Here is a 27047-nt window from a genome sequence, read left to right as displayed (position 1 = left end):
TTCTAGTTTTAAGTCGTGTCACGTTGCCGTGAACAACTTCAATATAAAAGCATGCCAAGGCATTGATGTCCATATATTATTTGCTAACTAAGTTTTATTTTGAAGTTGACCTTCTCACCGCATTGGTACTGGCATGCAAAGCATGAACAATTGTTGCTGCGGTTGGCTTGACTTCTTCCTGACAATGTACACATAAATAAGCAGGTACACAAGGCAAAAAAAAAATGCCTCAAGCATTTTTTGGAACCGAGATAATCGAATTACTCGAGGACTAATTTCAACCTTACTGTCTATATTAAATATGAAATCTGTTGAATGTGCTGCACAGGCCCACGTGGTCCCTGGTCACAAAATTAGGTACGTGTTTCTTTTTTAGGTCGAGTGCCCTTCAGATACCCATTAGTGGGGTGTAAAATAAAATTAAATGTGTCTTTCAGTGGAGCAGACATGTTGGCTACTTTATGATCAGTTTGTGTAACACACGTGTTTAAAACATCAGCCAGGCCAGACGTGCACCTCGCAAAGAGGGCCACTGCCATCGCGTCTCTTCTCTGTACTGAACATCTGAGATCATCTGAGCACGTTTACAAGCAGTCTGACACAAATACCGTTCTTTGCCCCAGAGTCAAATCCATACTGCAGATGGCTTACGCAGCTGTGTGGATTTGACAAAGACATATTTTGACAATATACAGACAGTATATATGTGGAAAAACCAACTAAACTGTTGGCTGCACAAAATGCCCCCCCATTATCATGGACAAATGTACGTAACCACAAGCCTCCTGTCTTTCATAGTCCTAAGGCTTTTTACAGTTGTGGTCAAAAGTTTCCTAATCACCAATATGCTACAAAATACAACAATAGGAATCTCACTAATAGTACACGCACATGCTGAGTGTACATAAACTTCTGACCACTATGTTATATTGACAGTGCAAAATACAGTGAACTTTGCCAAATACATCAGAAAACCAAAAAAGTCGCACAAACTGGAAAGAGACTGGCTCCAAAATATGCTTCTTACATTTCAAATAATTTTGAACTGTTGTGATATAATATTGCAAGAGACCTAAGATCTCAGTTCAGTGTTTTTTTTTTTTTTGCTTTTTCTTTGGCTTTTTTTGCGAGAAGATTAAGCAACTTCAACGGGGATGGAGGAGACAGTGACAAGAAATTAAGAGACCAAGCGACAGTCTTAAAGTAGAGAGTTTATATGTTTTTATGACTTATTTCTATTAGCAGTTAAATCCTTGTTTTGCTTGAGCTTTTTTTGCAACATGTATTCAAAAGACAGAGAAGATTATGAGAAGTTGTTATATGACGTAAGCAAACTTACAATGAAAGCAGTAAGACTCCAGCATAACCATACTTTTTTTTAAACCTTTTTGCAGTGGTTAACCCTTTTTTACACTTGCCAAATACTGCTAAAGAAACATATGATATGGAGCGATTAACTTGGCAATACATCATTTGCAAAAACAATAATTTGTTACATTTTACAAATAGAAGAGTTTAATTTATTTTGACATTTGCTTGACAAATACGAATTCTAACTCATCATAATTCAACTTTGCACTACGGCAGTCACGGACGATGGAAATTTGATTGTTTTATAATTAACAGTGGGCACTTTAAACTTGACTGGCAAAAAGTGAGATGTGTGATGCATTACCAGTCATTCATACTTACGTAAATAATGTTTTGTCAGTATTAGTAACAGTTATTTTATGTATGACAGCTAGAAATATTAAAATGTTAAATGTTAAAGCAATGGCTGTAGAGTTAATGAAGTACTGTATTTGTCTATTTATTCAACCCTGGAGGTGATTATTTTTTATTTGCTATAGGAAAATTTGCTTAAAATTTCCTACACATTGCGGGTGGAGCAGTATCCAAAACATCATGTGTTGCAAATATATATATATATATATATATATATATATATATATATATATATATATATATATATATATATATATATATATATATATATATATATATATATATATATATATATATGGTTTCTTATCGAGTTTGACAGCTGACAAACCCCATCGGCCATAATAAAAATCACGTTGGCAACTTTTTTTCCCTCCGCCTTTGATGACTTTCACATGGTTCCGATCTTGCCGCCGCGCAGACCTCCTGCTTGGGTTAGACTCGTGAAAGCGACAGGAGGATGAGGAGGGGCAGACAACTTGTTTGTGTTGAGCTTTCATTTGTCACGCTGGCATCACAAGGAGGGAGATACTTGTGAGTGTCATTGTGTGAGAGAGAAGAAAAAAAAAAAAAAAACAGAGGCAGAGGCCAAGAAGTTTGAAAACAAAGACACGTCTGTGTACGACTCTCTGCTCTCCATCACGTCCAATTCATTCAGAGCTCCACTGAGAACTGCGGCAGGGCTTTTTCCGGCCAACCGCTGGGCTCCAACCGGAGTCGAACACACAGCGCTTGACCTCAAGGGACCACTTCACACTCCCCCTAAAAGTCTCTCCTAGGGGGAAGGAGGATGGCTCAGAAGGGCATCTTTGCTTTATATGTCATCGCAGAGACATCATGCACTAACAATCCTGCAGCTGGAACCACCCCCCGTAAACCCCCCTCCTCTACATCCATCCATCCATCAGCAGCAACCACAACATGACCGTGGCCTGTCATCACCGTAAAGCTAAAATCTTTCCAACAGCTGGGAAGTGTAAATAAAGGGCACTCTCTGAATTATAACGCAATGCAGCCATCCATTTCCTATACTGCTTGTCCTCATTAAGGTGAGGGGGTGAGCTGGAGCCTCGCCCAGCTGACTTTTAGTGAGCGGCGGCGTACACACCGTACTGGTCGCCTGTCAATCTCAACCACATTCCCACTGATGGACAATTTAGAGTCATTTTCTTTTTTACTAGAGAAGAGAAAGCCCACATAATATTACGGAGTTTGAGAGATTCGAATCCAGAACCTAAGAACTGTGGAGCAAACATACTAACTAGCACGCACTCGTTCACACCCTTTCGTACCACCTATATAAATCACATTTAAAAAAAAAATTGATTAATTTATTTAATGATTCTGGAACTGATGTAAATGTTAATCTCAACTGCATTCAAATGGAGTGCCCAACTTCTTCTGCAACCAGCAGTGCTGTTGATTCAGCATCCTTTTTACTTAGCAGTCATCCGCATTGCAGTTAAAGGAAATACCATGCTTTCTTAAAAAGAAACCCAGGGACAGCGAATACAATGAAAACAGCCAGGGGACGGAAATTGAACCCTGTGGAACACCATGCAACAGTGGGGCACAGTGGGTCTCCGAGAAACCAAGGTGAACACAAAAAGTCCTCCCGGCCAATTTGGATCTTACAACACTTTGAATTTAAGATCCAGAACAACAGCTGTTGCTGTCTTTGTATTCCTCAACAAGTTTGTGGCGCAAAAAGTAAAATATGGCGTTAACATAATAAGTAACTCAATATACAGTGGTATCTTAAACATATTTTTTTTCTGTGTGACTCAGGTTTTCATCTGTATATTTTTTTCTGTTTTTTTAGACTGTCATGTAAACATATTTGGATTCATACATTGTATATCATCCTTGAACCCCCTCAGGCCGGTATCACTGTAAAAAAGCACCATCCGCGTTCTAATCTGACATGTAGTCCTCATTGCTAACAGATGTGTCTGTTTACAGCTCACTATTGTTTGCTGGTGCCCTGAACACAGAGCTGGCAAAACACTAACCTATCTATGAGTCTTATTTTCCACACTCGCTCCCACTCTGAGGGCAAGCATTAAAAGAGGCATGATGGCTCTAATGGCCTCCCTCCCGAGACAAGGCCAGTCTGAGCGAGGGGAAATTTGTCAAAAGTGGCCTCCTTGTTTACTTTGCTGAGACGGCAAGCACTAGTTGTCCGATGATAGCCGCTGACAGCACCTCATCCATCCACAGCTGAACATTCACAATAAAAACGGATTAAAAACATCGGATGAATCAACAAATAAATCAATAACAATTGGTAGCAATGTGCTGTCAGAGTGGTTTTAATGAATCATATTGTTCGCAGTTCACCGCACTGCAACTTACTGAGAGTTGTTTCAAATATTTGGACTTTCATGATGGTAAATAAGTTAACAATAAAAGAAAAATTTTTAATTAAACACAGGTTCTTATATAGTGGACCATATTAAATCGCTGTGTACTTAATAAACTGGCCAGTGGCCATATTGTCTGAGCCAGCGACTAAATAAGATGTTCATGTCAGTGAATATAACAAGGTCACTATTGTGGCGCAACATATGAATGGCTGATTGATTGCATTCCATTGTTTAACTATGTTATTAGTTATATTATATTAGTTATCTTTGAACTTTATTTACTAAGGTGGATAGTCATGTCATAGTCAGTTAGAAATGACGCACAGTAACGCAATCAAATGTTAGTACACATTCTGATTACGAGCTTATTATGACTTTTTTTAACGAGCTTATTGTTTTTTTAAACAATTTTCCTTGTAATTCAGTACTTTTGTAAAATATTTCTGCACTTTATTTATTAAGGTTGATGTCCATGTCCATTGTAAATTTACTGGTGTTAGTTATTTATTTGTAAAGGTGCACACAACCACTAATGATTTAATCCCATCACTGATTCCTATAACATGGGTGAGCGAGTTAATGTTATATTTTCCACTTTAGTCTGCATGGTACTTGTAGCAATCTGGAAGACAAGCCATTTATCTTTGTCCTCGGCGGCCCCTCTCATCCACCTCATTAATCACTCGTCCCTCGCAAAAGACCGATTCAAACGCTCCCCAAGGTTTGGTTGATCGGATCGTACGAGCGCTTAAAGGTAACGTGACACGAGAAAGATGACAGCCATCGCCGTGCGTAATGGATGATTACCGTAAACATCTTACCAGAAGGTACGCATCAACCGTCATACTGTGAAGGTGGGTGGTGCGCAAGTAGGTAACCATGGTAACGGGCTGTTTGACTGGCCGGCGAGTGTGTATAGTGAAAGTAAACACTTTACTTTCAGTTTTAAATGAATAAAATTTTGTAGTATGTATGTGTGCATGCATGCCATACACGCCTTTACTGGCTCCCAGTGCATTTTAGGGTTCATCTTATGATTCTATTTGTTTAGAAATCTTTAAATGGCCTCGCCACGGCGTGCCTCTCCGAGCTCCTCCACTCCTACGCACCTTCGAGGTGCCTCAGGTCTGTGGACCAGGCGCTATTTGAGGTGCCGAGGACTGAGCGGAGCCTCAGAGAGGATTGAGCCTTTTCTGTTGCTGGTCCTTCCATTTTGAATGTCCTTCCATTAAAGGCAAGCCCCCTCTCTGTCCATTTTTAAAACCCGTTTGAAGACACGTTTCTATTCTTTGGCTTTTGATCCGACGTGAGACTGACATTTCTGCTGTTTTCTGGTGTCTACTGTATGTACTAATTTGTGTTTTGATTTATTGCTTTCACTTGCTATATTATTGCTATACTGTCATTGTAATGTAGGTGCTTTGTTACAGCTGTACCTGTTATGAAATGCACTAAATAAAGTTGTATTGTATTATATTACGTCATTGCTTCTTCTTCTACATTTTAATCATCTCCGTCATCTTTTATCTCATTTGTGACAGTCTTTTTAGTAGATTTAACATGACAAAGACTTTCATCAATCACAACCTGCTTGTAACGGTCGTATTTCCAAGGGTCTGCCATGTTGTGGAAGCTTACGTATTGTTGACACGATCTCTTCCAAAAGAGATCCAATGCTGCCATCTGTGGGCCGTTTGTTTTTTTCTTTACTTTCCCGGGTAAATGATCAAAACACAGTTGGCCAAGTAGTGGTACACACGCCCGAGTTGTGTGCGGGCAGCGTGGGATCGATTCCCGCTCAGTGACAGTGTCTATGTGTGCCCTGCGACTGGCTGGCGACCAGTCCGGGGTGTAGTCTGCCTTCGCCCGTTGACGGCTGGGATAGGCTCCAGCAACTCCCCGCGACCCTGTATAGGATAAGCGGTTTGGAAAATGACATGACATGACAGTTGGCCAAGACTTTTCTCCACTCATTCCCATGAAAAGTTGACAGCATTTGACGGTGACGACACTCCTCGTTAGGATTTACGTTGACGGCATTTCACGTCAACGGCGCTCGAAGAGTTAATGAAGGCAAAGTCCATCCAACCATCCATCCATCCATCCACTCACATATCCAGCTTTTGCAATACCACTTATCCTATTCAGATTTGGAATTGGAACCATCCCAGCTGACATTGGGTTAAAGGCGGATTTCACCCTGGACAGATTGCCAGTCAATCACGACACATTGAGACAGACAACCATTCATGCTCACATTCACACCATCACCGAGTGGGAATTGAACCCAAAAGTCAGACGAGTGAACCTCAATGCCATCCAAAATCCCACAACCTTCATCCATATACTTCTGGCCCAAGCTTGATATCACTTGTTCAACGTGTGAAGCAAATGAGCTGCTCCCAGCCTCTTTCAGAGACCAAAGTAGCACCATGAATATCAATGCAGATAGAGTCCTGATAGAAGTGGGTGAACCCAAGTAGGACCCCAACTTTGAGCTGTCAAGATGCTCTGCGGTTCCCATGTGAGGTCAGTCAAAGAGGTGTTGGTGATGGATTGCATGTCTCTGCTGTGATCTTCCATCTCATATTTGGGTAAAATAACAAAGAAAGTTGATGAGGAACACAAAGAAGCGGCGATGTTTAGACGGCGCACACAAAGCAGCTCGTTAAATATAACAGACAAGCGAGGGCCGATGGCGAGGGATGACCGGGGCGACGGGGGGAAGAGGATCTTGGCAACGGCGCGGAGAGTGGCCCCCGGGGGCATGCTAATGAGAGAAAAGCCTTTCAGCAGGGAGTGGGATGAGTGGGGGCTGGATTGGGGTCTTCTCACGGATACCAGACTTGGGAGAAAAAGGGGGAGCCTCAGGGGTCAGGGAAGCGAACTTAGCAGGGATCCCACAACACAACAACAAATGGCCGCACTAATCTTCGGACTTTTTTTTTCCACAATCGGCCCTGTTGAACACCGGGAGAACTGACATCATGCTTGTAAAGGCTACATGCTTCGTTTGAACTCTTTTTATGGTCACATTAAGATGTTTATTGGATCTTTATTTTGGAATAGCTAAAATCCAATTGCACCATGAGTTCAAAAACAAATTAAAATGACGGGGTTCAAAGTACTGAGAGCAGCACTAATCAGCACCATCCCCTGCAAACATGGAAAAAGTATTTCGAATGGGATTATTCAAGGTAGTTACAGGGCGTCCTCGATTTACACGGTTGTGACATATAAGGTTTTATGATTAGGAACATAATTTGTTGTGCAGCGGCAATCTAATTTGTTGTCACGCGGCACAAGACGCACTCAATTACCACCACACTCAGTGTTTTTCTATTTGATTGTTGATTTATAGCCTAGAAATATTTTTCATACAAATTTTCTATTATTATGACATTACTACTGTGTTAGCATACCGTCTGACAGACTACAACTTCAACATATTTTTTCAAGAATATGTTCCCAGCAGGCCCACTAGTTGAAACACGGCATTCTGGTGAATTTAGCGTTTGTGGTATAATTTAGCGTTTGTGGAATATAAATTAAGCAGCAAAATGCACTCATTTTTAGCTATCTCAGGGAGCGGCCATTTTGTCTTCTGGTGACTGAAAATGACATCACAACGGCTCACAACAACCAATCGCGGCTGACCTTTTTCTGAATCTGAGCCATGATTGGTCATTGTGAGCAGTTGTGATGTCATTTTCAGAGTTTGTCGCTCACAGTGCGTTTGTTTCTTAGTGGTACAGTTGTACAGTATCTGTAAATGAACGACACTAGTCAACCGCATATTTTAATCAGAGATGGCTTTATGTGTCACTAAATGTATAATGTATTTTTGACACCGATTTTAGCAAAAATGTCTACTTTTTTTCTAGACCATGAGGTTTTTGAGAGTCTCAATTTTTCACTTTAAGTTTGACGAATAAAAGCTTGTGCAAGACGGATTTTACCACGCATTGTAATTTATAGTTATGACATTTCGGAAAAAAATTGCTGACACTAATCCTTACTTCATAAATATTAAATGTATTATTATTAATAATAATTAATTATAGTGCTATTATTATTAATAATAATAATTAATTATAGTGCTATTATTTGGCCAACAAAAGGGTTTTCTCACTCTTGTTTTTGGTTGAGGTGGTTTGAGGTGTCACGAAAGCAAAAAAAAAATGTTAGTGTCACTGTCACTCTTATGCTTTGTTTTTTGTTTTTTTCACAAAAAGCTTGTTTGCTCTTCTTTTTGGTCAAAGACCATAACTGCTGTTTTGTTTTTTGTCTCTTGTAGTTGAAGAACCTTACACAGCAATATTCTGTGGGTCTTGAAATATGAGTCAAACTACTTTAAAATGGCTGACAATATGTGAGAGTCTGCTTTGAAAACAGCGGGCAGTTTATGTCTTAAATGCTTTTGTGATCTGGAACGAGATTTCAATTTCCATTGCTTTCTTCTTAAAATAGATTCTTAACTTGGAATTAATTATTTTGGAATGTAACGAGAAGCAAAACAAGTTTGAGAATAGAAATACTAGCCAAGTGTGAGAGTTGCACACTCAGGACTTCATCTGAATGAGGATGAAGACCCAACAGAGAAGGCCTCATTGGGGCTTTCTCACAGTGAGATTGGCGGCAGTGAATACTCCTCAGTCGCCCACAAAAGACCTGCACCCTCAGTTCTCAGCCAGCCAGTTGCCATTCAGCATGTCGTGACAAAAGCATAGGAACCAAGAAGCATTGAGGGTGTGGTCCACTGGTCAATATCGCGTAGTCAAGTGACACATTTCTAAACACCATTCACTGTCTGCCTCCGATCTAGCTCATTGATTGCTTAAACAAAAGCACAGGGCAAAAAGTCATTACAGCGATCCATTCATTTGTTTTACTGACCCACTTATCGCAGACAAGACAAGTTCAATATGTGAAAAACAGCAACAAAACAGAGGGTTATCCATTCGTTGCAGGTTATAATGAGCAACAAAGCAATGTTGATTGAGTGGAGGGGTTCAGTTTCTGAAAAAGTGACATTTTATCTGAGGAGGAGGAAATAGGAGTAAAGAGGAGAAACCACAAGGAGTTGATTTATATGAAGCCTCGTGCCTCTTTGGGGCTATGTGAGAAGACAAATGCATCCTTCTCCGCTTGAATGCTTTCAAAGGCTCTTTTGCAACGCATTTTACGCTCACATCGCATGGCTGTAAATCATCAGACGACTCGTGTTGTTTCAAAGCAGTCAGAAGCTCACAGTGCACCAAACTGAGGTTACTTGGCAGAGGCCTGCACTCCACAGTTTCATGCAGTGAGTATACTGTACATGGCACGGTTAATTGATATTTCATTATACAGTTACTTTCTATTTTGTTTTGACTTTTGTTTTTTAAATTCAGTTACTTTTAGATTTTTGAGTGGGCTTGTTAGTTGTTTTTTTTAAATGAGCTTTCATTAGTTTTGTATATATACACACATATATAGTGTATTTGTGGAGTAGAAAGTTTTTAAAAAAATGGTCAGTAAGTATTGTGTAATTAAGTAAACTACAATTCCTAAGTGACTATTCCACCTTCTTTCTATGGCCATACAGTAATACCAGAGAAATACATTTGAAATGAATTGAAAATGATGGAAATGAAAGACATTTTCGCTATAATTATAGATTTAGTCTTTCCCAGCTGACCTTAAGTGAGGGTTGAGCTATACCCATGATTGGTCACCAGGAAATCATAGGGTAAATTTAGACAAACAATCATTCACATTCACAACTTTGGACAAGCAGATAAGTGGAAGATTATGGATGGTACATAAAATGAGACTTCAAAAATCAATTCAATTCAAAATCAAGCTTTTCTCTCAGCGCTCAAATATTGTGGGCGTGTCCGCTGAATGCACAGTAACCACGCCCAGCTCAACTGTCAATCAAGTATCACTTCTAAGACATGATCAAATGGATGCAATTTGTTGGTTTAGCTAGCTCTCTAACTGCATGTCACAATTATGCCAGATAACCACTGATGTGTGTGTGTGTGTGTGATATGTACGTGCAAACAAATCTCTCAATTCACTTTACAGGGCCATCAATGTTGCGTGCTATCAGGTTGCCACACGCGTGGGTTCACATATGCTTGCGGTACAAAACACTCCTACGGAGGCATATCCCCATAAGAGGACCATTCTGCTGCACTAAAGTAGTAGTTTGCTCCTCAAATTTCAACCCTTTCCTGCTGTTATAACGAGTCTTTGACCAAACAATGGGCAACAACAGAGCCTGACTCAGCACCATTCTAATTGCATGTTTGTGTTAGCGTCTTATTAGGTCTGGGAATGGTCTGCAGCCATGATTTCCTTCAGTCGTTCCACCCCGAGAAAAAAAAAAAAGAATATGTGGCTCATCCACAGGCACTGTGGTTGTGCCTGTGGCAGGAAAAGTGTGAGACAGATGCTTTGTGTTACTGTAGGCATGCTTGGAAAAGATGTCGCAGCGAGCAAACTCACAATTTAAAGATGTTAATTGACTCATTCAAAAGGGAATTTTGCATCGCTCATTGCATTTTTCCGAATAGTCTTTGTACTTTCTTTAATGTGCAAACATAAAATCCTGCTTCCCGGCTACAGAGAGCTCATCTTACAAAAGCCGACCAAAAAAAAAAAGTAACTGTGAAAAAATATGTGGTACCTCTATTTTCCACTTAGGATAATGGAGGATAATACGTTTGCTTTGTTTCCAATTCATATTGATCTTACGTTACAGAAAAGTGTCATGCCAAATGCACACACACACACGCATACACCACTGAAAAGTGCCATAACGGGAAAACAAGATTATAAACTCAAACACTGAGGATTTTGGTCATTTCATTTATTTTTTTATTTTAAAAATATAAGACATACTGATAACATAAAATGATTTTAAAAATAAATAAATAAATAATTTTTCTTACTCATATTTTAACATTACTTATTTCTTATTTTATTTTAAATTTCTTGTTATAATTTTAGTATCATTATTTTGGGGGGGGTTATTCAAGTGACCATTATTTTTTTATTAAAAATCATAAATGATGCATTAATTTTAAATTACATTTAAAAATGCTAACACATTTTTGTTCCCATGATATTCAGCATGTGTCAAAACGCTACCTGACAGTAAATCGCATTCCGTGCGGTTAATCCCTCACACGCACCAACGCCATTGCCATAAGCATCTTTATATTTAGCTGAGAACAACAGCCAATCAGCAGGCTTGGGTGACAATGTATTCCTCTTGTCCAAGCAGCTTAGTTAAGTTAGCTGAAGTCCGCCATTGTGAGAAAAGTCATGCAAGCTACTGTACTTTAAAAACAACCAATGATATTTTCCCCCTTTATAGTTGAACAATGTGTTGACATAGTGGACCGAAAACTGTTATCCCTTACATGGTCTTGCACTGTGAACCGTCATTCACCCCTTACTGATTATGACCACAAGCACGTGCAAACCTTTGCCAAACGCTACAACACACACGCTGAGTGCACATTCACGGATGACACTTTAAACTGATGTGGGCTTCTTCTGGACCAGAGGAATCAGAATTGGACAGTACTTCCAATGTCAGTGTGCACATCCATGCCAAAACTGTTAACAAGTGTGGGAAAATAATTGCGGAGTGCAGTATTTGTGTTCGTTTTGCATGGTTACTTCCTGGTTCAACCAATATGGAGTAAGATGATTTGACCGTACCATTTTTTATTAGCACGTCCGCCTCACAGTTCACAGGTCGTGGGTTCGATCCCTGCTCCGGCCTCCCTGTGTGGAGTTTGAATGTTCTCCCCGTGCCTGCGTGGGTTTTCTCCGGGTACTCCGGTTTCCTCCCACACTCCAAAAACATGCATGGTAAGTTGATTGGACTCTCTAAATTGCCCCTAGGTGTGATTGTGAGTGCGGATGTTTGTCTCTGTGTGCCCTGCGATTGGCTGGCAACCAATTCAGGGTGTCCCCCGCCTACTGCCCGAAGACAGCTGGGATAGGCTCCAGCACGCCCCGCGACCCTTGTGAGGAGAAGCGGTATTCGATAATGTATATATATATATATATATATATTTTTTTTTTTTTAAAGGACAAAAAAATGTGTTTGTTGTTTCCATGGGAAACCAGGCGACATCATTCTCTCCATATGAGCATTTCCTCAACTCAAACATTCTCACTGTCCAGCTGCTCGCTTGAGAGACACACACACAAACACGCACCTACATACACATGCACACGTACACAATAGATATAATGGAGACAGCAGTGGGTGTGGGGTGTCGAGGGGTGTTTCCCATGAGCGGAGCCCTCCCTCATGGGATCTCTTTCGCTATTGTCCTCAGCCTCACGCCGCCAACCTCTCACCCCTGACCCAACACTTGGCCCTGTCTCAAACCCTCCTGGACACCCCACTGCCCCCATTCCACACAATCTGCCACAGCGAAGTGGCTGAGGAGACCTTTTTAATTCAATTATTGGGCCGGAAGTTGCGCAAAGTTCGCATCCTGGTTCTGGATCCTAGAAGGACAAAAACTTGACGCTAACATACCCCGCCGGACCCAGACGAGGGCAAAGGGGATCCTAACAAGTGGCCAATGGACGCTTCTGGCTGTGTACACTCAACTGACCTCCTGTGAGAGTGGGTCAATCCATGGCCTTATTGCTTTAAGCGTTGACAGGCAGCCAGGCGTCCAAAAGCATCCAGTGTGCAAAGTGAAAGCCATTTGGGACTCCATCCGCTGGTGTAATGCAGACTTTTAACTCTCTCGGTGCGCACAATCAATCAAAGTGCAGGAGCAATACAGATAAACAGTAATGCAGTGTGTCTCATTAAATAATGTCTTTGTTTCTTTACATTATGAGTGCCATGCCGGTTAGATGTTCTGGTTTAGTTGACTATATTTCCTAAAAAAAAAGTGACTGGGGGTGTTTATAGATTCAACTGCAGAGTGCCAGGCATTTATTAAAGGGGTTCAGTGTATTAGAGAGCTTTTTTGGCACAAATGTGTTTTTAATATATTATTTAATTACATTAAAATATTCTCCACATTTTTTCACAAATAAATTAATATGTATTACATTAATATAAATGATAATATAAGGTATACAATAGTTAATATAATATATAGTAATACGTTTTCTGTATTTTATATTGGTGTTGATTTTTTGGTTTTATTAATATCATTATCAGGTATGTACAATTTACTAGTATTGCGAAATTAATTACATTGGTAAAAATGACCCCATTGGATGATTGAAAAAAAATATATATATATATGATTTAATGTCACACAAGTTTAAAAAAAATACTATTATTAAAATATTATTAACCTGTGGACTTGGAACTAAATATCGAGTCAATACTATAATAATAATAAAGAATATGCAGTGCATCTTTGGGGATGTTTTGTCCTGAGGACCTTATTCAAAATCTCTGTTGTATTTATTGCTTTATTTGATAGGGACAGATATAAAAAGAGACAATCTTTAGCACAGCAGTCTGATGTGTCATCACAGAGTTAATAGCAAAAGCTCATTTGTGGGCGTGTCCCTTAGATGGGCTTTTCTAAACAGTTGAAATAGGTGGGTATACCAAATAGATGCGCAGAAAAGGTCCTTCCTGTTCCAAATGTTTCGCAAAGAAGAAAAATTCAAGGAGTCCACTAAGAGAACAGATTGATTGATTAGGGGGGTGTCCTTCGGGTTTGCTCCATATAGAGTGCGATCGCATGCATTCTCCACGTTAAGAACAGTCGTAAAAAGCAGCTCTACACTTTCCAGATGCTGCAGGAGTCTTTTGCCATACAGTGGGGGTCAAACGCTTAAAATGAGTTATGAGGCATTGATGTAATATTCATAACGAGCACACATCCCTCTTTGGGTCTGCGTGTGGCTTAGGGGTCACGCATCTGAGATTTTCTTTCACCCTCAAAGCTGCTGTGTGCTGCCATTCCTTTCTTGTTTAGCTAAAACAGATGGGACCACTGCCAAACGGCCCCTTTTGCATAACTCTGTGTCATATTTAAACATACAGCTCTTACAGATCATCATCATTCATTTGCACTCTAAAAATGAAACTCCATGCAATCGTCTCTTACTCCCCCCTCTGCTGTTGCCTTGTAGCCAGCATCTGTCGCTGCACAAAAGCTCAACTTTTACAGACTTTCGACAGCTTGGCAGAGACGCTTCCTGTGGGCCTATCGCGCCTTCCTCTCGAGGATTACAAGCAGACAATGAAAGCTCTCGCATGGAAACAAGTGAGAGAGAAAGCAGGTGTGTGCAGTGGCCTTTAACTTGGCAGCCTTGGGAGCACAACATCAGGATGAGTCATCAAGTTTTGGCGCCATGCTCCGCCCACACGCAATAACGACAATTCACATCGTTTACAATTTGGCATCGGCCATTTATATAGACTACAAGGTTAAACTTTAGTAGCAATCAGGCAGAATCTCTCTGACAAGTTTGTTTATGAAAGTCACTTCAAATGAAACTGGATTGGGAAGGTTGAAGTTGTTGTTATTCGGGCATTGGTTCTTGACATTCAACCAAATTTCACCTCATACTCGGAAACTGGCTTGGTGAATTGGATTTTTCCCAAAATACAGCTAAAAAGACCTAAAATGGCCGTCATTTGGAATGGCAGATTCCCATGTCTTTTTAGACATTGCTTCTTGAGACTTTTTTGTGGGTACACACATGATAGACAAGTCACCAATTTTTGTGATCCTATAGGAAGCTGGATTGGAGGATTGAATTGTCACAAATGGACAACGTCATTTTTAAGGAACTGACTCTAAAATCACAACAAAATGGCAGACTTCCTGTGTATTTTTAGACATTGCTTCCTGAGGCGTTTTTGTGCATCTGCTCGTGATAGACGTGCCTACCAAAAATTGCGTGTGCCTCAGTGACACTTGGTTCAGTGTTGAATTATAAAAAAAAACCTGGGTGAGTTACTCGGTGAAATTTCCATCATGAAATATGCAAAATATGCTGAGTATGGAGTTCTTAGGACATATTTGGACAAGGTAACACCATTGCACCACATCCTAAATTTGACCAAGGCTATAGCATTGCAACATCTAGATGCAGCGATACAGCAGGCTTCACTCTAACATTCACGCCAGCCACAATCGGCCGTCAGGCTTTGCTACAAAGCACCGAGCACATCTCATTGGTGTGAGCGGGGTCACCCCCAACATGATTTTGTCTTACGGTTGTTTAGCAGCGGCGCATAAAGCGGCGAGCACAAAGGCCGATCTGTGGTGGCTTGAATACACTCGAGCGGGCACAAGGCCAACAGCTCAATCCTTGCAGGGTCCCACAGTGGAGGAGCACACTAATGAATTCTGCGCTCTCACACACACACAAACGCAAATGAAGTTGCAGAAGAAAATGCTGGAAGGGATTCCTCTCCTTCTGCACAATTCATTTCTACTGGTGGTGCTGAAAGGAAGAATCGCACGCAGCTGCTGGGTCACTTGAAGGCTACGAGCTTGACAAGCAGATCCTGTACAAGAGATGAATCGACGCTTTTGCTCACTTTTGATCGACACTGTCAGAAAGGGATTCATTTATTTAGGTGTTGATGATTGCGGTTAAAGTTTTAGAACGTCATATGCCGCCGATGTCGCACAATTCAGAAATTGATTCTGATGGTTTTAAATGAATTCATGACAATGTCAATGCACTTGTTCTTTGGCTTTTTTGGGACACCGATAACCAAAAGGAGCTGACTCATCAAGGGCTGTTAAGAAAAGAAGAACAGTAAGACTTAAATTCAGGGTTTGACTTGTCTTATTTTTGAAACTGAGGGCTATTTCTTGGGTCCCAAATCAATGCAAACAACAAGCAATTTGATAAGCATTTCTGAAAAAACACATTTGCTCAAATTAAATAATGACATTCATCTATGTGAATGCACTCATCACGTTCATGATTTCTCACATTTTTTAACAGATAAATATCAGATGAATATCAATACTCAAATATGCACTCCAACAACATTACTAGGAAATCACAATGTCCATTCAGTGACCTATTTTTAGAATAGGCCCACAGGCTACTCAAGTGGTCCAGTAGGGATACCTGGTGCGCGCAAGCACCATTTTGATGACCCCCCGACATACAATAAATGACAATAATGAATGACCCAAAAAATTGCCGCAAATCACCATTCCAAAGCCTGATCGGTATAAAAAATAAGGCCTCAGTGCATCATATGATCGAGAGCACAGTTGCAATGACACGGGTCGGCCACTATGTCAAATTAGCAAATTCCACTTGTCACAGCCACACTCTTGTAATAAGCACTGTTTCTTAGTCCAACTGCATCCACATCAAGTCAATGAATTTCTCAGTTTATTAGACTATATTCTATCATTAATCACGTATACCCTGCTTTTCTAAAAGACTTAAAAATATCAGCTTTGGTCTTCAACACCCACTGGTGTCCCCCCTCAGCCCCCTGCAGCTTTAATCCTCTGGCCCAGATCCTGACCAGGCTCTTTGGACTTTAGTATCTAGGAGACCACTCAACTCACTTCAAAACTGTAGTCTAACAGCAGAAAATACATAATTAACTTCTGTTTTAATGTTTCCTCATATATTGCACATAGGTGGTATGGCGAAAGTCTAAAAGTGAATTCAGTTGAGCGTGGATGCCAGTTGAATGTGTGAATGAATGCTCATCGGCTGCATGCTTCCATTGTGTCCCGGCGGGCCTTCCAGAACAATCATCTAACTGTGAACAAAAACACTGATGCAGACCCTCTACCCCACTGGCAAAGAGCAGACGTGCAAGCTGCCAACACATTGTGGACGCGTAGAAAAAAGACCTACGGTAATTAAAAGCCTTATTATGCATGTGCGTGGCAGGAGGGACAAGAACTTTTGGGCAAGATAAAGTTTAAATTGTGTCTTATGCGGCTGCCAATAAATGAAAATTGTGTAACATTGAAAGTCAAACACAGTCAAAATGTCAAATAATCAAAATTCACCGTTCACCTGATTTTATTTCAAATCCATTGTTGTGATGTTTACAGCCACAAAGATGACAATTGGGTCGCTAGCCCAATATTTATGAACCTGACTGTATTAGACTAGCACTTGGACCATGCGGAGACTCGAACAAGGCGGGACAACACACACATAGACACATAGTGAACAGGCTTCCAAATAGGGGTCAAGGCCAATGCACATGCTTGAGCACAGGCATGCCCAGTGAGGACCTTCAACTCCAATCACTTGACAAGTCACAATAGTCAATGGGCTCGCTTTGTCTTTAACAGGTCAGAACTTTCCACAACATTAACATGCAAGCGGCACGGCACAGTTGTCGCAGGAAAGAACAAAAAGTAAAGCCACAAAAGTCACAAGTTGGGAGTTCAAACCATCATCATGTGCCTCTTGTGACACTCCAGCTCAGTGAGGATGATGAAGTCTTTGCTTTTTCTTTGCTAATTTTCGGGGGGTTCGTTATTGTTTTTTTTTTGTTGATGTTGGTTTCGTGCGATATATGATGATTGGTATCTAATTGTGTTTCAGTGACGCTGTCGTGCCTGCCAAAGCACTTTATAAGCATGTTTTTAACGGTGCTACATAAATGAAATTATTCTTTTGATTTTTAGCATTATCTCTGTTGCTGCTATCCCCAGCATCCTGTCGACCTACTTGATAGCCAAAAACATCGGCGAAGGCGCCCTTGCATAATCTGCCGACCTGATGACTTACACTAATTGCGCCGACAGGTTTCATTACATTACCTCTCTTGCGCTGTCACAATTAGCCAAAGGCAATACATTTGAAATGTATCATAATTTTTGCTTACTTTCGAGGACAATCAAATCAAAATTAGCAGTGAGTTAACTAAAAATCATTCACACAGACATGTTGAGGGACAACTCCATGAGGCCGTAAATAGGCCTACAGTACGTACAGGTATGAGTTTGTGATTGGCTTCAACGGAAGTGAAAGCACTTGTCGGTATCTGAAATAAAACCTTTATTTTTGACAAATTTCACAGAGGAATTGTTTGGTTTTGCAGGGTTAAGAAATTCAATATTGAATGATGTCATGATACGTCTGCAAGTAGGCTTGGCTCTATTTTTGTCCTAATGGCGCCCATTGAGTTTTTCACTTAACTCGTCACTTCATCCAACAAGAATGTTAAAATGTCAAATATATAAGGATGGTGTCGGGCGGAATCCTTGTACCGCCAAAATCATCACTTTTCAGGGGACCCCCAAAATGGCACGTTTGTTCAAGCCACTTTCAAAACTTTAGTCAAATATTTGTTAAAAAAACAAAACAAAACAAAAAACACCAAAACATGTGGACTGGTCAATAGTATAAATTATAGTATAAAAAAAACTAAATTCGGACATAGGAAGTACTGTATATTGTATTCTTGACAGATTGTTGGATATCCATCAGTATCACGGAATTGGTTATGTTTCATTTCGGAGCTTCCACTGATGAGAGAGAAAGCAGAAAAAAAAGAAGTTGCCTTCATATGAAAACTGAATGCGGTCAACTGTATTTTGGTTTCCAAATGGAAACAAGCCCAGAAATGATGCAAGTGTGGCAGCGGCCACCTCATTAACAAGCATCATTTCTGCAATTAATGACAACAAACTGAAGACGTAATGTTGTTTAGGGCTGATTAATGGGGACGTAACAGTAGAGTCATCGGCGTTTAGTGCATTTGATGCATCATTTGGCTGCCAAAATGGCCTCGATCTATGGTTAAAATGCATCTCAGGGGAAAATTAAAGTAGAAAAACAACTCACATTTGTGCTTAGACAAGTTAGAATCTTCACGAACCTAACATGCAAGACCAGAGCCAAGATTTGAACCCCAAATCTGGGGTGCTAACATGCTGGCCTTGTTGCTGTCAAAAAAAAAAAAAAAAACCTTTCCTCTGCTCCAACTCAGGATGTTGGGTCACATCGCTCACTGTCCACCAACGTCTGTGTGTGTGCGCGCTGACGTGACACTTTCCAGACATACCCACAGTGATTGGACAGGAATGTGGAAATCAGAGACAGCACACTCCTGTTCCAAGACACAAAATCATCACAAAGCGCGTGTGCGTGTGTTATCTCAAAGCAAACTCTGTAACATCTGACACCACGTTCACGCCTCCGCACTGTCAAAGGCAGCTGGAAAACATATTTCATTACCCGGTCATTATCGATCGCCAGCCGAAAAGCACTCACTTCATATTTAATGTCTTGTTCTAAAATCTAAACCCGATTTGGACAGCCTTCACTTAAAGCATGTTCACAACATTAGGGAACGTTTCCATAAACGATGAGAAGTGTGAATTTTACGATGGGAGTCTGGCTCCAAATGGTGTGCAGCGTTCGATTAGTTAGGTCTTATATGTGACACATGACGGAATATTCACAAAACAAACAGAAAAGATGCCGCTGAGCCCATGTATAGTGTGTATATATTAATGTGCTGATGTTTATAATGTGTTGTGAGTAATACTAAGATTTCACGTAATTAATTATTTTTTAAAAATTAAGAAAATGACACATTGTGATGAACAATTAGTCACTGGGTGCGGCAACCAGATCTGCTCCATATCCGCCCACTTTTATCCAGGCTAGGGACCTGCAGTGGCTTGGAACGGCATATGGTGTAAAGGGACCCAAGTGGATGCCATTTGCCCTGACCTGGATTTGAACCCTGACCCTGCGTCCAAAGTCAACGGCGTTACCCACTGAGTCATCCAGCCACCAGCACCGTTTTTAAAGATATTACATTTACGTCAACTTCAGAACACTGTCCAAAATGGCAACCGGCTTCAGATCCACACCCCGCCCAAATCTAATCTTCAATCCAATCTGCTGGATCGGAATAATTAAGTAAAGCAACCCATCCATCCATTATCGATACCGCTTATCCTCACAAGGGTCGCGGGGCGTGCTGGAGCCTATCCCAGCTGTCTTCGGGCAGTAGGCGGGGGACACCCTGAACTGGTTGCCAGCCAATCGCAGGGCACACAGAGACAAACATCCGCACTCACAATCACACCTAGGGGCAATTTACAGAGACCAATCAATTTACCATGCATGTTTTTGGGAATGTGGGAGGAAACCGGAGTACCCGGAGAAAACCCACGCTGGCACGGGGAGAACATGCAAACTCCACACAGGGAGGCCGGAGCTGGGATCAAACCTCTGAACTGTGAGGCGGGCGTGCTAACCGGTCGACCACCTTGCCGCCTAAAGCAATCCCGTCTGCTTAAAATCCACAGCGAGTGGGTGAGGAAAACAGCGCAGCATTTTTTTTTTGTGTGTGTAGCCAATCACTGGGCACATGTGGACAAAAAAAAAAAAAAACAATCACACACACACAATGGCCCTAACTTTGCATGTTTTGGGGATGTGGGAGGAAATCAGAGTAGGCTACATGTGTGACGAAATGGTGGTAACATGTGACCACACAAGGGAATGCCCTGAAGGCTCGCGGGTGAAAACTTGGTTGGATGAAAGCGAGGAACGACATTGTCACGTCTCAACTCCAAGGAACCAAGTCCTACATTTATGGTTTGAAGGCTATCCTCCCTCTGTGGTAACCACAAAAAAAAGATGGTGGTCACCATGTGAAGACAAAGAAGAAAGAGGAGGAGGGTGTGCAGAGATTCCGTTCAAAGGACGTGTTGCTGTGAGACTCTCCGGCGATTCAGTGAACTTGGGTGTTCGTGAACGGAGGCACCGCACAAAGGGAGCGCCTCCAAATTAGGAACACAAAGACGCCACTGTGGGAGCCTCCCAGCGAATTAATGAGCACTGATACATATTCTCACAAACGCCTTATAAGCATTTAAGGGATAGCATGCTTGTGGCCATTTTGTGGTAAAATAGCCTGAAACTGAAACAGTTTGCTGTTGTTGTTGTTGTTGTTTACCTAACATTTTTCAAATATATATACATTAATGTAGCCTACTTTACAAAAACATGAAATAGATTGTAGAAAATTACATTTCTTTGCTTGTGCTGCTCTTCCTGGTGTGTGCAACTTGACCACCTGGGAGCAGCAAAATACAAACATTCAGATATACTTGGAGCCAGTCAAAAACTCCTCAGTAAGCCACAGTAAAATCAGTCAATCTTCACAGAGGATAAAGTATGTGTGCCAGTGAGTGTGGTTATATTATATGTCTAATGTGTTGCTCCACCATTTGTGTTCAAAATGTTGCCATTTTGTGCACACTTTCAGGCAAAGTTATGTCATCATTTAAAGAACAAAATGTTTAATCCTTTTGCAATTCTCTTGTAACTTATTTTTACAATTGAACAACAGCTAAGAAAAAAACAGGTTTTATGACAGCAGCAGTTTTTCTCGTGACCAGATTTCCATTAGTATCTGGGAACATTTGACAGAAGATTTCCACTTCAGAAAATGTTAAGATTTTGTTAAAATCCGATTTTTGTTTATTTGTGTCTTAGCAGGATTACACAACTTCAGCTCCTCAATTGGTTTGCACTAAACTGTGCTAAGGGGAGGGGCCAAGGAAATTCTGTTCCGTTTGATGCTGATCCAATTATAGGATTTTTTTTTCCATTTCATTATTTATTTTCATACATTGTGTTGTGTTTTTGTTTTTCTAAATTGGTTGTAATTAAATTGAGATTTGTTTAGCCCCATTTCCCCGCCCCTAAAAAACAATAAATACATATAAAGGGATGTATGTGTGTAATATGTACATACGTATAATACTTTTTCCACTTTTATTAACATTACGAGGGTATTTTTTGGTAAACATTATATAAATATTGGGTGTAGAGCATAATGCCAATACATCATTCCACATTATGAAATGTTACAGTAACATTGGACGGTGTTGGCCCGGGATTTTGCCACTTACAGTACATTAAGCATTATACAATGTTCCCCTAATTGTACAAACTATACGAAGTGTACAGCATAGTGTTGATGTGTTAATGTGTGTGAGCGTGTGTCTGGGGGTGTGTGGGCGTGTGCGTGTGTGTGTGTGTGAGTGTGTGGCGGTGTAAGTTAATAATATTAAAAACATGTGACAGTGTTACATCAGTTCATGCATGCATGAATTCGCGGTGATTGTTTGATTTACTTTCAGCCACTTGACTAGAACAATGCATATACAAAACAACCAAGCACTGAGTGATCGAATCACATTGCTGACCAATCGATCAGCAAAGACGTGCAGCCAGTGTGAGATCACAAACATTGGTGTGAGAAAGCCAAACGAGCAGCAAGAGTGGAAGAGAGTGAGTGAGCGCACACACTGCAGCAATCCTGCAACACTTAATCTCTCTAATCGCTTTCCTCGACTCAATCCCACTCTGGACACAACATATATTCCAAAACACACCGCTACTACATTTTTGAGCAGTTGATTCGAAGTTTGAACAGACTATTACGCACGAGAAAAAGTTTGCTCAGTCAAACACGCTGTCCGTTGTGAATGAATTTAAAAAAAGATAAATAATAAACAAACGCACTTACCCATGTTTAAAGGTCTTCCCTGTGAGTCCGAGGGCGTAACAGTCAGATGCAAGTCGTCGAGCTGTTTTGGGTGCACCGCTACTCGCGAGTCGAGAGATGCGCACTAACTGGACGCTCGCAAACACTTTGGAGACAGCCCCAGTGACGTCATCACCAAGAGCGGGAGGGGTCTAGGATCGGAGCAGAGAGAATGAAGAAGAGACTGGTCAGGGGCGTATTTTGTCCTATGGGGGAGCAAGGGAACCCAGTCGTGGGGCACTCCACATCTCTAGTGGGAAAAAAAAGTTTTATTTTGGTCTCGAACAAAGTCTTCAATGAAAAAAAAAAGGAAAATACAACGGAACCCAGTCGTGGGGGACTCCACTTCTCTAGTGGGGAAAAAAAAGTTTTATGTTGGTCTCAAACAAAGTCTTCAATGAAAAAGTCCTTGAAACCGTTCCTGAAGATTGAGTCAATTATCTTCCATATGATGCCTTTGATGCTACACACACATACACACAAAAAACAAGTTTAAACTTCATATTCATTGTATTATGTAGATGCTGTTAGAGAATTTTAAATAACTAAGCATTCAATGTACAGTGCAAAAACAGTACATTATGTGAGCTTGCTGACAGGGTGGACACTTTGGCTAATGTTAGCATTTTATGCGGCAATGATGGACCTTCACTTTAGCAACAAGATTCGGGTAGCAAGCCAACTGTTTAACAAATATTTTGAATTTCTGAAAGGTTTTTCCATCAATTGATATTTCCCTATGACAGAGTGGACAACATCCCAAAACACACACCATTACAAGTATGAAACAGCCATCCATCCATTATCCGAACTCCTTATTCATCCTCACGAGGGTTAGCAAAAATGTAATCTGCAACTATCCAGTATTTCTCTCCACTGAAGAAAGACAAAAGTACGTGTCATGATGTCACTGAAAAGATTGTAATGACATTTTAAGGGAAATGTGCTAAATATTCAATATTCATTATGAAAGTCAAATGTACATGATTAAAATGACTTGTTTTATCCAAATAATTTATTTTGGGTAGTAAAATCATGTAAAAAAAGAGATTTATCATTTAAACATCACTTACTACACACACTGCTGTTAAAAGAGCAATGTATGGGAGACACCAAAATCAACCCCAAAAAGGTATAACATGAAGGAAACACAATTTAAGAGACTTAGCATTGTATGGTACAGTATTTATTTAAATATGCACTCATATGACTTCAAAATTTTCATGATAACTGAGTGACTGGTGAAGACATCAAAGGCGCTTTATAGCGATACTGACCCAATTATTATACACTAGCAAATCAACTCAACACTCGACTGTGATTAATGAGAACATTACATCCACACAATTAAATATAGTTTGCTATTTAACACTGAGTGAGTATTCACAAACATGTCTTACTCATGAACAGCACCACCGTTGTCACTCTGCACCTCATCTATACTGCATCCTCCTCTGCTGACACTGACAGCAGCGCTACTGATGACAAGAGAGTCTGACTCTTGCAGCGGTCGGTTTACAAATGATTTGTGTCATGATTAAAAAATGGTTGAAAGTGAAACCTGTGGTAGTGTCTCTCTTCTCCCCTCCACTGGTGTATCTTCCTGAATCAAGTCTGGACGTGTGCATAAAAGAAATGGAGTAGGCCATTGTATATGAAGGGAGGGGAGAGCAGGTGAAACAATCATGCTTTGATGTTTTTACAAACATGAAATAAAGAATCATAAATGCTTTCAATCAAAGAAAAGTTCATTAATCATCTTTGCCTAATGTTAAGTCTGCCCTTGAGGGTGGCGGGTGGTTTACGTGACATTCTACAGTACAGTACCGAAGGTCTCAAGTTGATGAGTCATTAATTGCATCCCTGAAGCCTCGTGAAATCAAAGGAAAGCTTGTTGTCCCTGTAGCAGTGATCACCATGACCTGACGTCCCATTTCTGGAAAAAGAGCAAATGGCATGAGTTGAGGAATCATTTTCAGTTGTCTTGTTTGTCAGTGGAAATCACCGTAGACGTGAACTGCATTTCATAGGTATGTAATGTTCGTTGATTTCAGCGAACCAGAGAATAAGAGACAAAAAGCAAAACAAAGTAAAACAGAAGCAATATGTGCTAATTCATGAGTGAAAAGAGAGACTAAACAGCAATACTAATAAAGCAAAAAAATACAGTTGAATTCAAGTCAACTGATATTTTAAGTTTTGCTGTTATGAAAATTGGCCTTCTGGCATTTCACAACAAAGAAGAGTTTACACAACTGTTGTGCTCTGCACTTAATCCAAACCCGCCCACCCCCAACTAAAAGATAAGGGAAAAACAACTCAGCAAATTGTTTTTTTGAGCAAACAACTTATTTGCTCTGTTGAGTCAATAATTTATATTTTGAAGTTGTTCCAACTTAAATTTCTGTTTTAGCCCCAAAAATACCAGTGGTGCTTTTTACAGTGTACTGTAGAGAGAGCAAAGGGGTGGTTGGCAATTTTGTTTTGTTAATTAACTGTTAACATTTAGTACATACCTTATCCATTTGCATGCGAAGTATGTCCTCATCTGAGACATTTCTACAGCGTAAAAATCTCTCCATACCGTCATTCATGCTCATGCCAGCGCTGCCATACACTTAAAGCTACGACCCAGAAGTGGAAATCTTTCGTTCTCTTCCAAAATAACATTGCATTATTTTGCAATAATGCTTTTATTGCGAAATAACGCATTTAAAAACCGTATGTAAAGTTAACAACAAGTTCTCCTCTAGTGATCTCTTTTTTCCGCATGTACTGATTCCAAAGAATATTTGTCTTGTTGAACATGGGCTCGCAGAAGACTGAACGATTGTGCGTTGTTTGCTTCACTGAAACCGGTCGCCATCGCTCCAGTGCGCCGGCATCCGGTAACCAAAGAGGTCCCGACGGCCCCCGGGCCGATCCGGCCTTTTCACCAGGGGCCAAGTGGGCAGCGCTCCATGGGATGTTTCATCACGACGTGATCGGCACAGCGGCCAAGCAACACTCGTTTTGTTTTTAGTGGACACTGGAACACCCCCCCAAGCAGAACACGAGTTTAAGCAAAATGTGTTCCAAAAATCACATGATGCTTTAGATCAATCAGCTTGATTAGATTTTTTGTTTTATTTTTTTTACTGTACAAACTTCTGTATATTGTTGTCATATTTTAGCTACAAAAATACAGTTCACCTCCATATGCTCACAAAATGGTTTGATCCAATGCACCCTTCGCACCTCTGCTTTGGAGTGCCAAGCATTGAATGTGTATGTGTACTTTGCTTTAACCAGGATATGAGACAAATTTCTTACCTTCTACTCAATACCAACACATTATTATCACCTAGCTGCTTTTGTTTGCTGCATCTACTGTTCAATCATGTTGCCAGGTAGGAGTTAGTGGAAGTTATAGGAAACGATACAGTTGGTCAAATAGCAGACCTACCACTGCCATTTTAGAATGGAATGAGAGAAACAAGTTTATGCAATGTGTATGTGTTAAGCCTATAGTGCTGCTATCGTCTAGCTAACTGACATGTATGTTGTGCTTTTGTGCGCACGTGCACGTCCGCACAAGAAAAATTGTGAATGACCGGGGTGTCTTACATTCTTGGTTTTGTCTAACAATTAAAGTGGGGACACATGTACTAGAAATTCTTAATCCATTTTTAAAATGTGATTGACCGCACGTGATGTGGAAAAATCATCCTACAGTACGTGTGTTTTAATGTTCTAATCACGTGCGGTGTATTCGAGATGACCAACACGGCACACATGGCTCAAGGCGGATAAAATTACTTCACGTCAGCTGAGCATCCCCCCTTGTGTTTACGTCAAGGTGAATGACTCATTAACATCTGGTTTAGCATTCGAGAATTGGAAAAATAAGTAAAATAAACAAACTTGTTGACCACTTCACTTAAACGGCCGTCACGACCGTCTGTCAGACAGATGACACCAATTAGCCAAATATGTTTTGTGTCTCAGCATTTCCCTTCCATCCACACAGCACATTCTCTGCAGAGCTATCATAATTCTTACTCAATCTCGGCTGGAGGCTCTGCAAACACTGACACCAAGCTCATAAAAGTCGAATACTAAAACAGAGTGAGGGGGCACGGCACGGGCCTGTGCACCCTGGAGGCCGTGCAGGAAGTCACATCTTGGATCTGCCGAGTTCCGTACGGCATCCCCGTGGATAAGCACACTTAAAGCGAAAATCAATCCATATTTTTTCAAGAATATGTTCCCAGCAGGGCGGCACGGTAGTCAACTGGTTAGCACGTCCGCCTCACAGTTTAGAGGTCGTGGGTTCGATCCCGGCTCCGCCTCCCTGTGTGGAGTTTGCATGTTCTCCCCGTGCCTGCGTGGGTTTTCTCCGGGTACTCCGGTTTCCTCCCACATTCCAAAAACATGCATGGTAGGTTGATTGG

The 27047-nt window shown here is 40.8% G+C and overlaps 1 protein-coding gene across 4 annotated transcripts in view; it reads right to left on the bottom strand.

Annotated features, from left to right (window-relative positions):
• gpm6bb (glycoprotein M6Bb) overlaps window positions 1–24247 on the bottom strand; it is a 38386-nt gene extending 14139 nt beyond the window's left edge. Inside the window, exons 1-3 of one of the 4 annotated variants that reach the window (XM_086051304.1) lie at window positions 24176–24212; window positions 24015–24092; window positions 22597–22766 (exon numbers count right to left, since the gene is read on the bottom strand). In XM_086051304.1, the coding sequence (XP_085907430.1) occupies window positions 22597–22600 (4 nt within the window). In that variant the 5' untranslated portion in view covers window positions 22601–22766; window positions 24015–24092; window positions 24176–24212. Of the gene's footprint in view, window positions 1–22596; window positions 22767–24014; window positions 24155–24175 lie in introns of those variants that run through there. The other 3 variants (XM_086051305.1, XM_086051303.1, XM_086051306.1) reach the window with 3 other exon arrangements.
• Between the last annotated feature and the right edge of the window lie 2800 nt (window positions 24248–27047).

This window comes from Filicampus tigris, chromosome 14, assembly GCF_054856515.1.
Source record: "Filicampus tigris isolate MCC_2025a chromosome 14, RoL_Ftig_1.0, whole genome shotgun sequence".
Taxonomy (NCBI): Eukaryota; Metazoa; Chordata; class Actinopteri; order Syngnathiformes; family Syngnathidae; genus Filicampus; species Filicampus tigris.
Note: the sequence above shows the minus strand (reverse complement) of the source record. Positions and strands in the feature narration are given on the sequence as shown.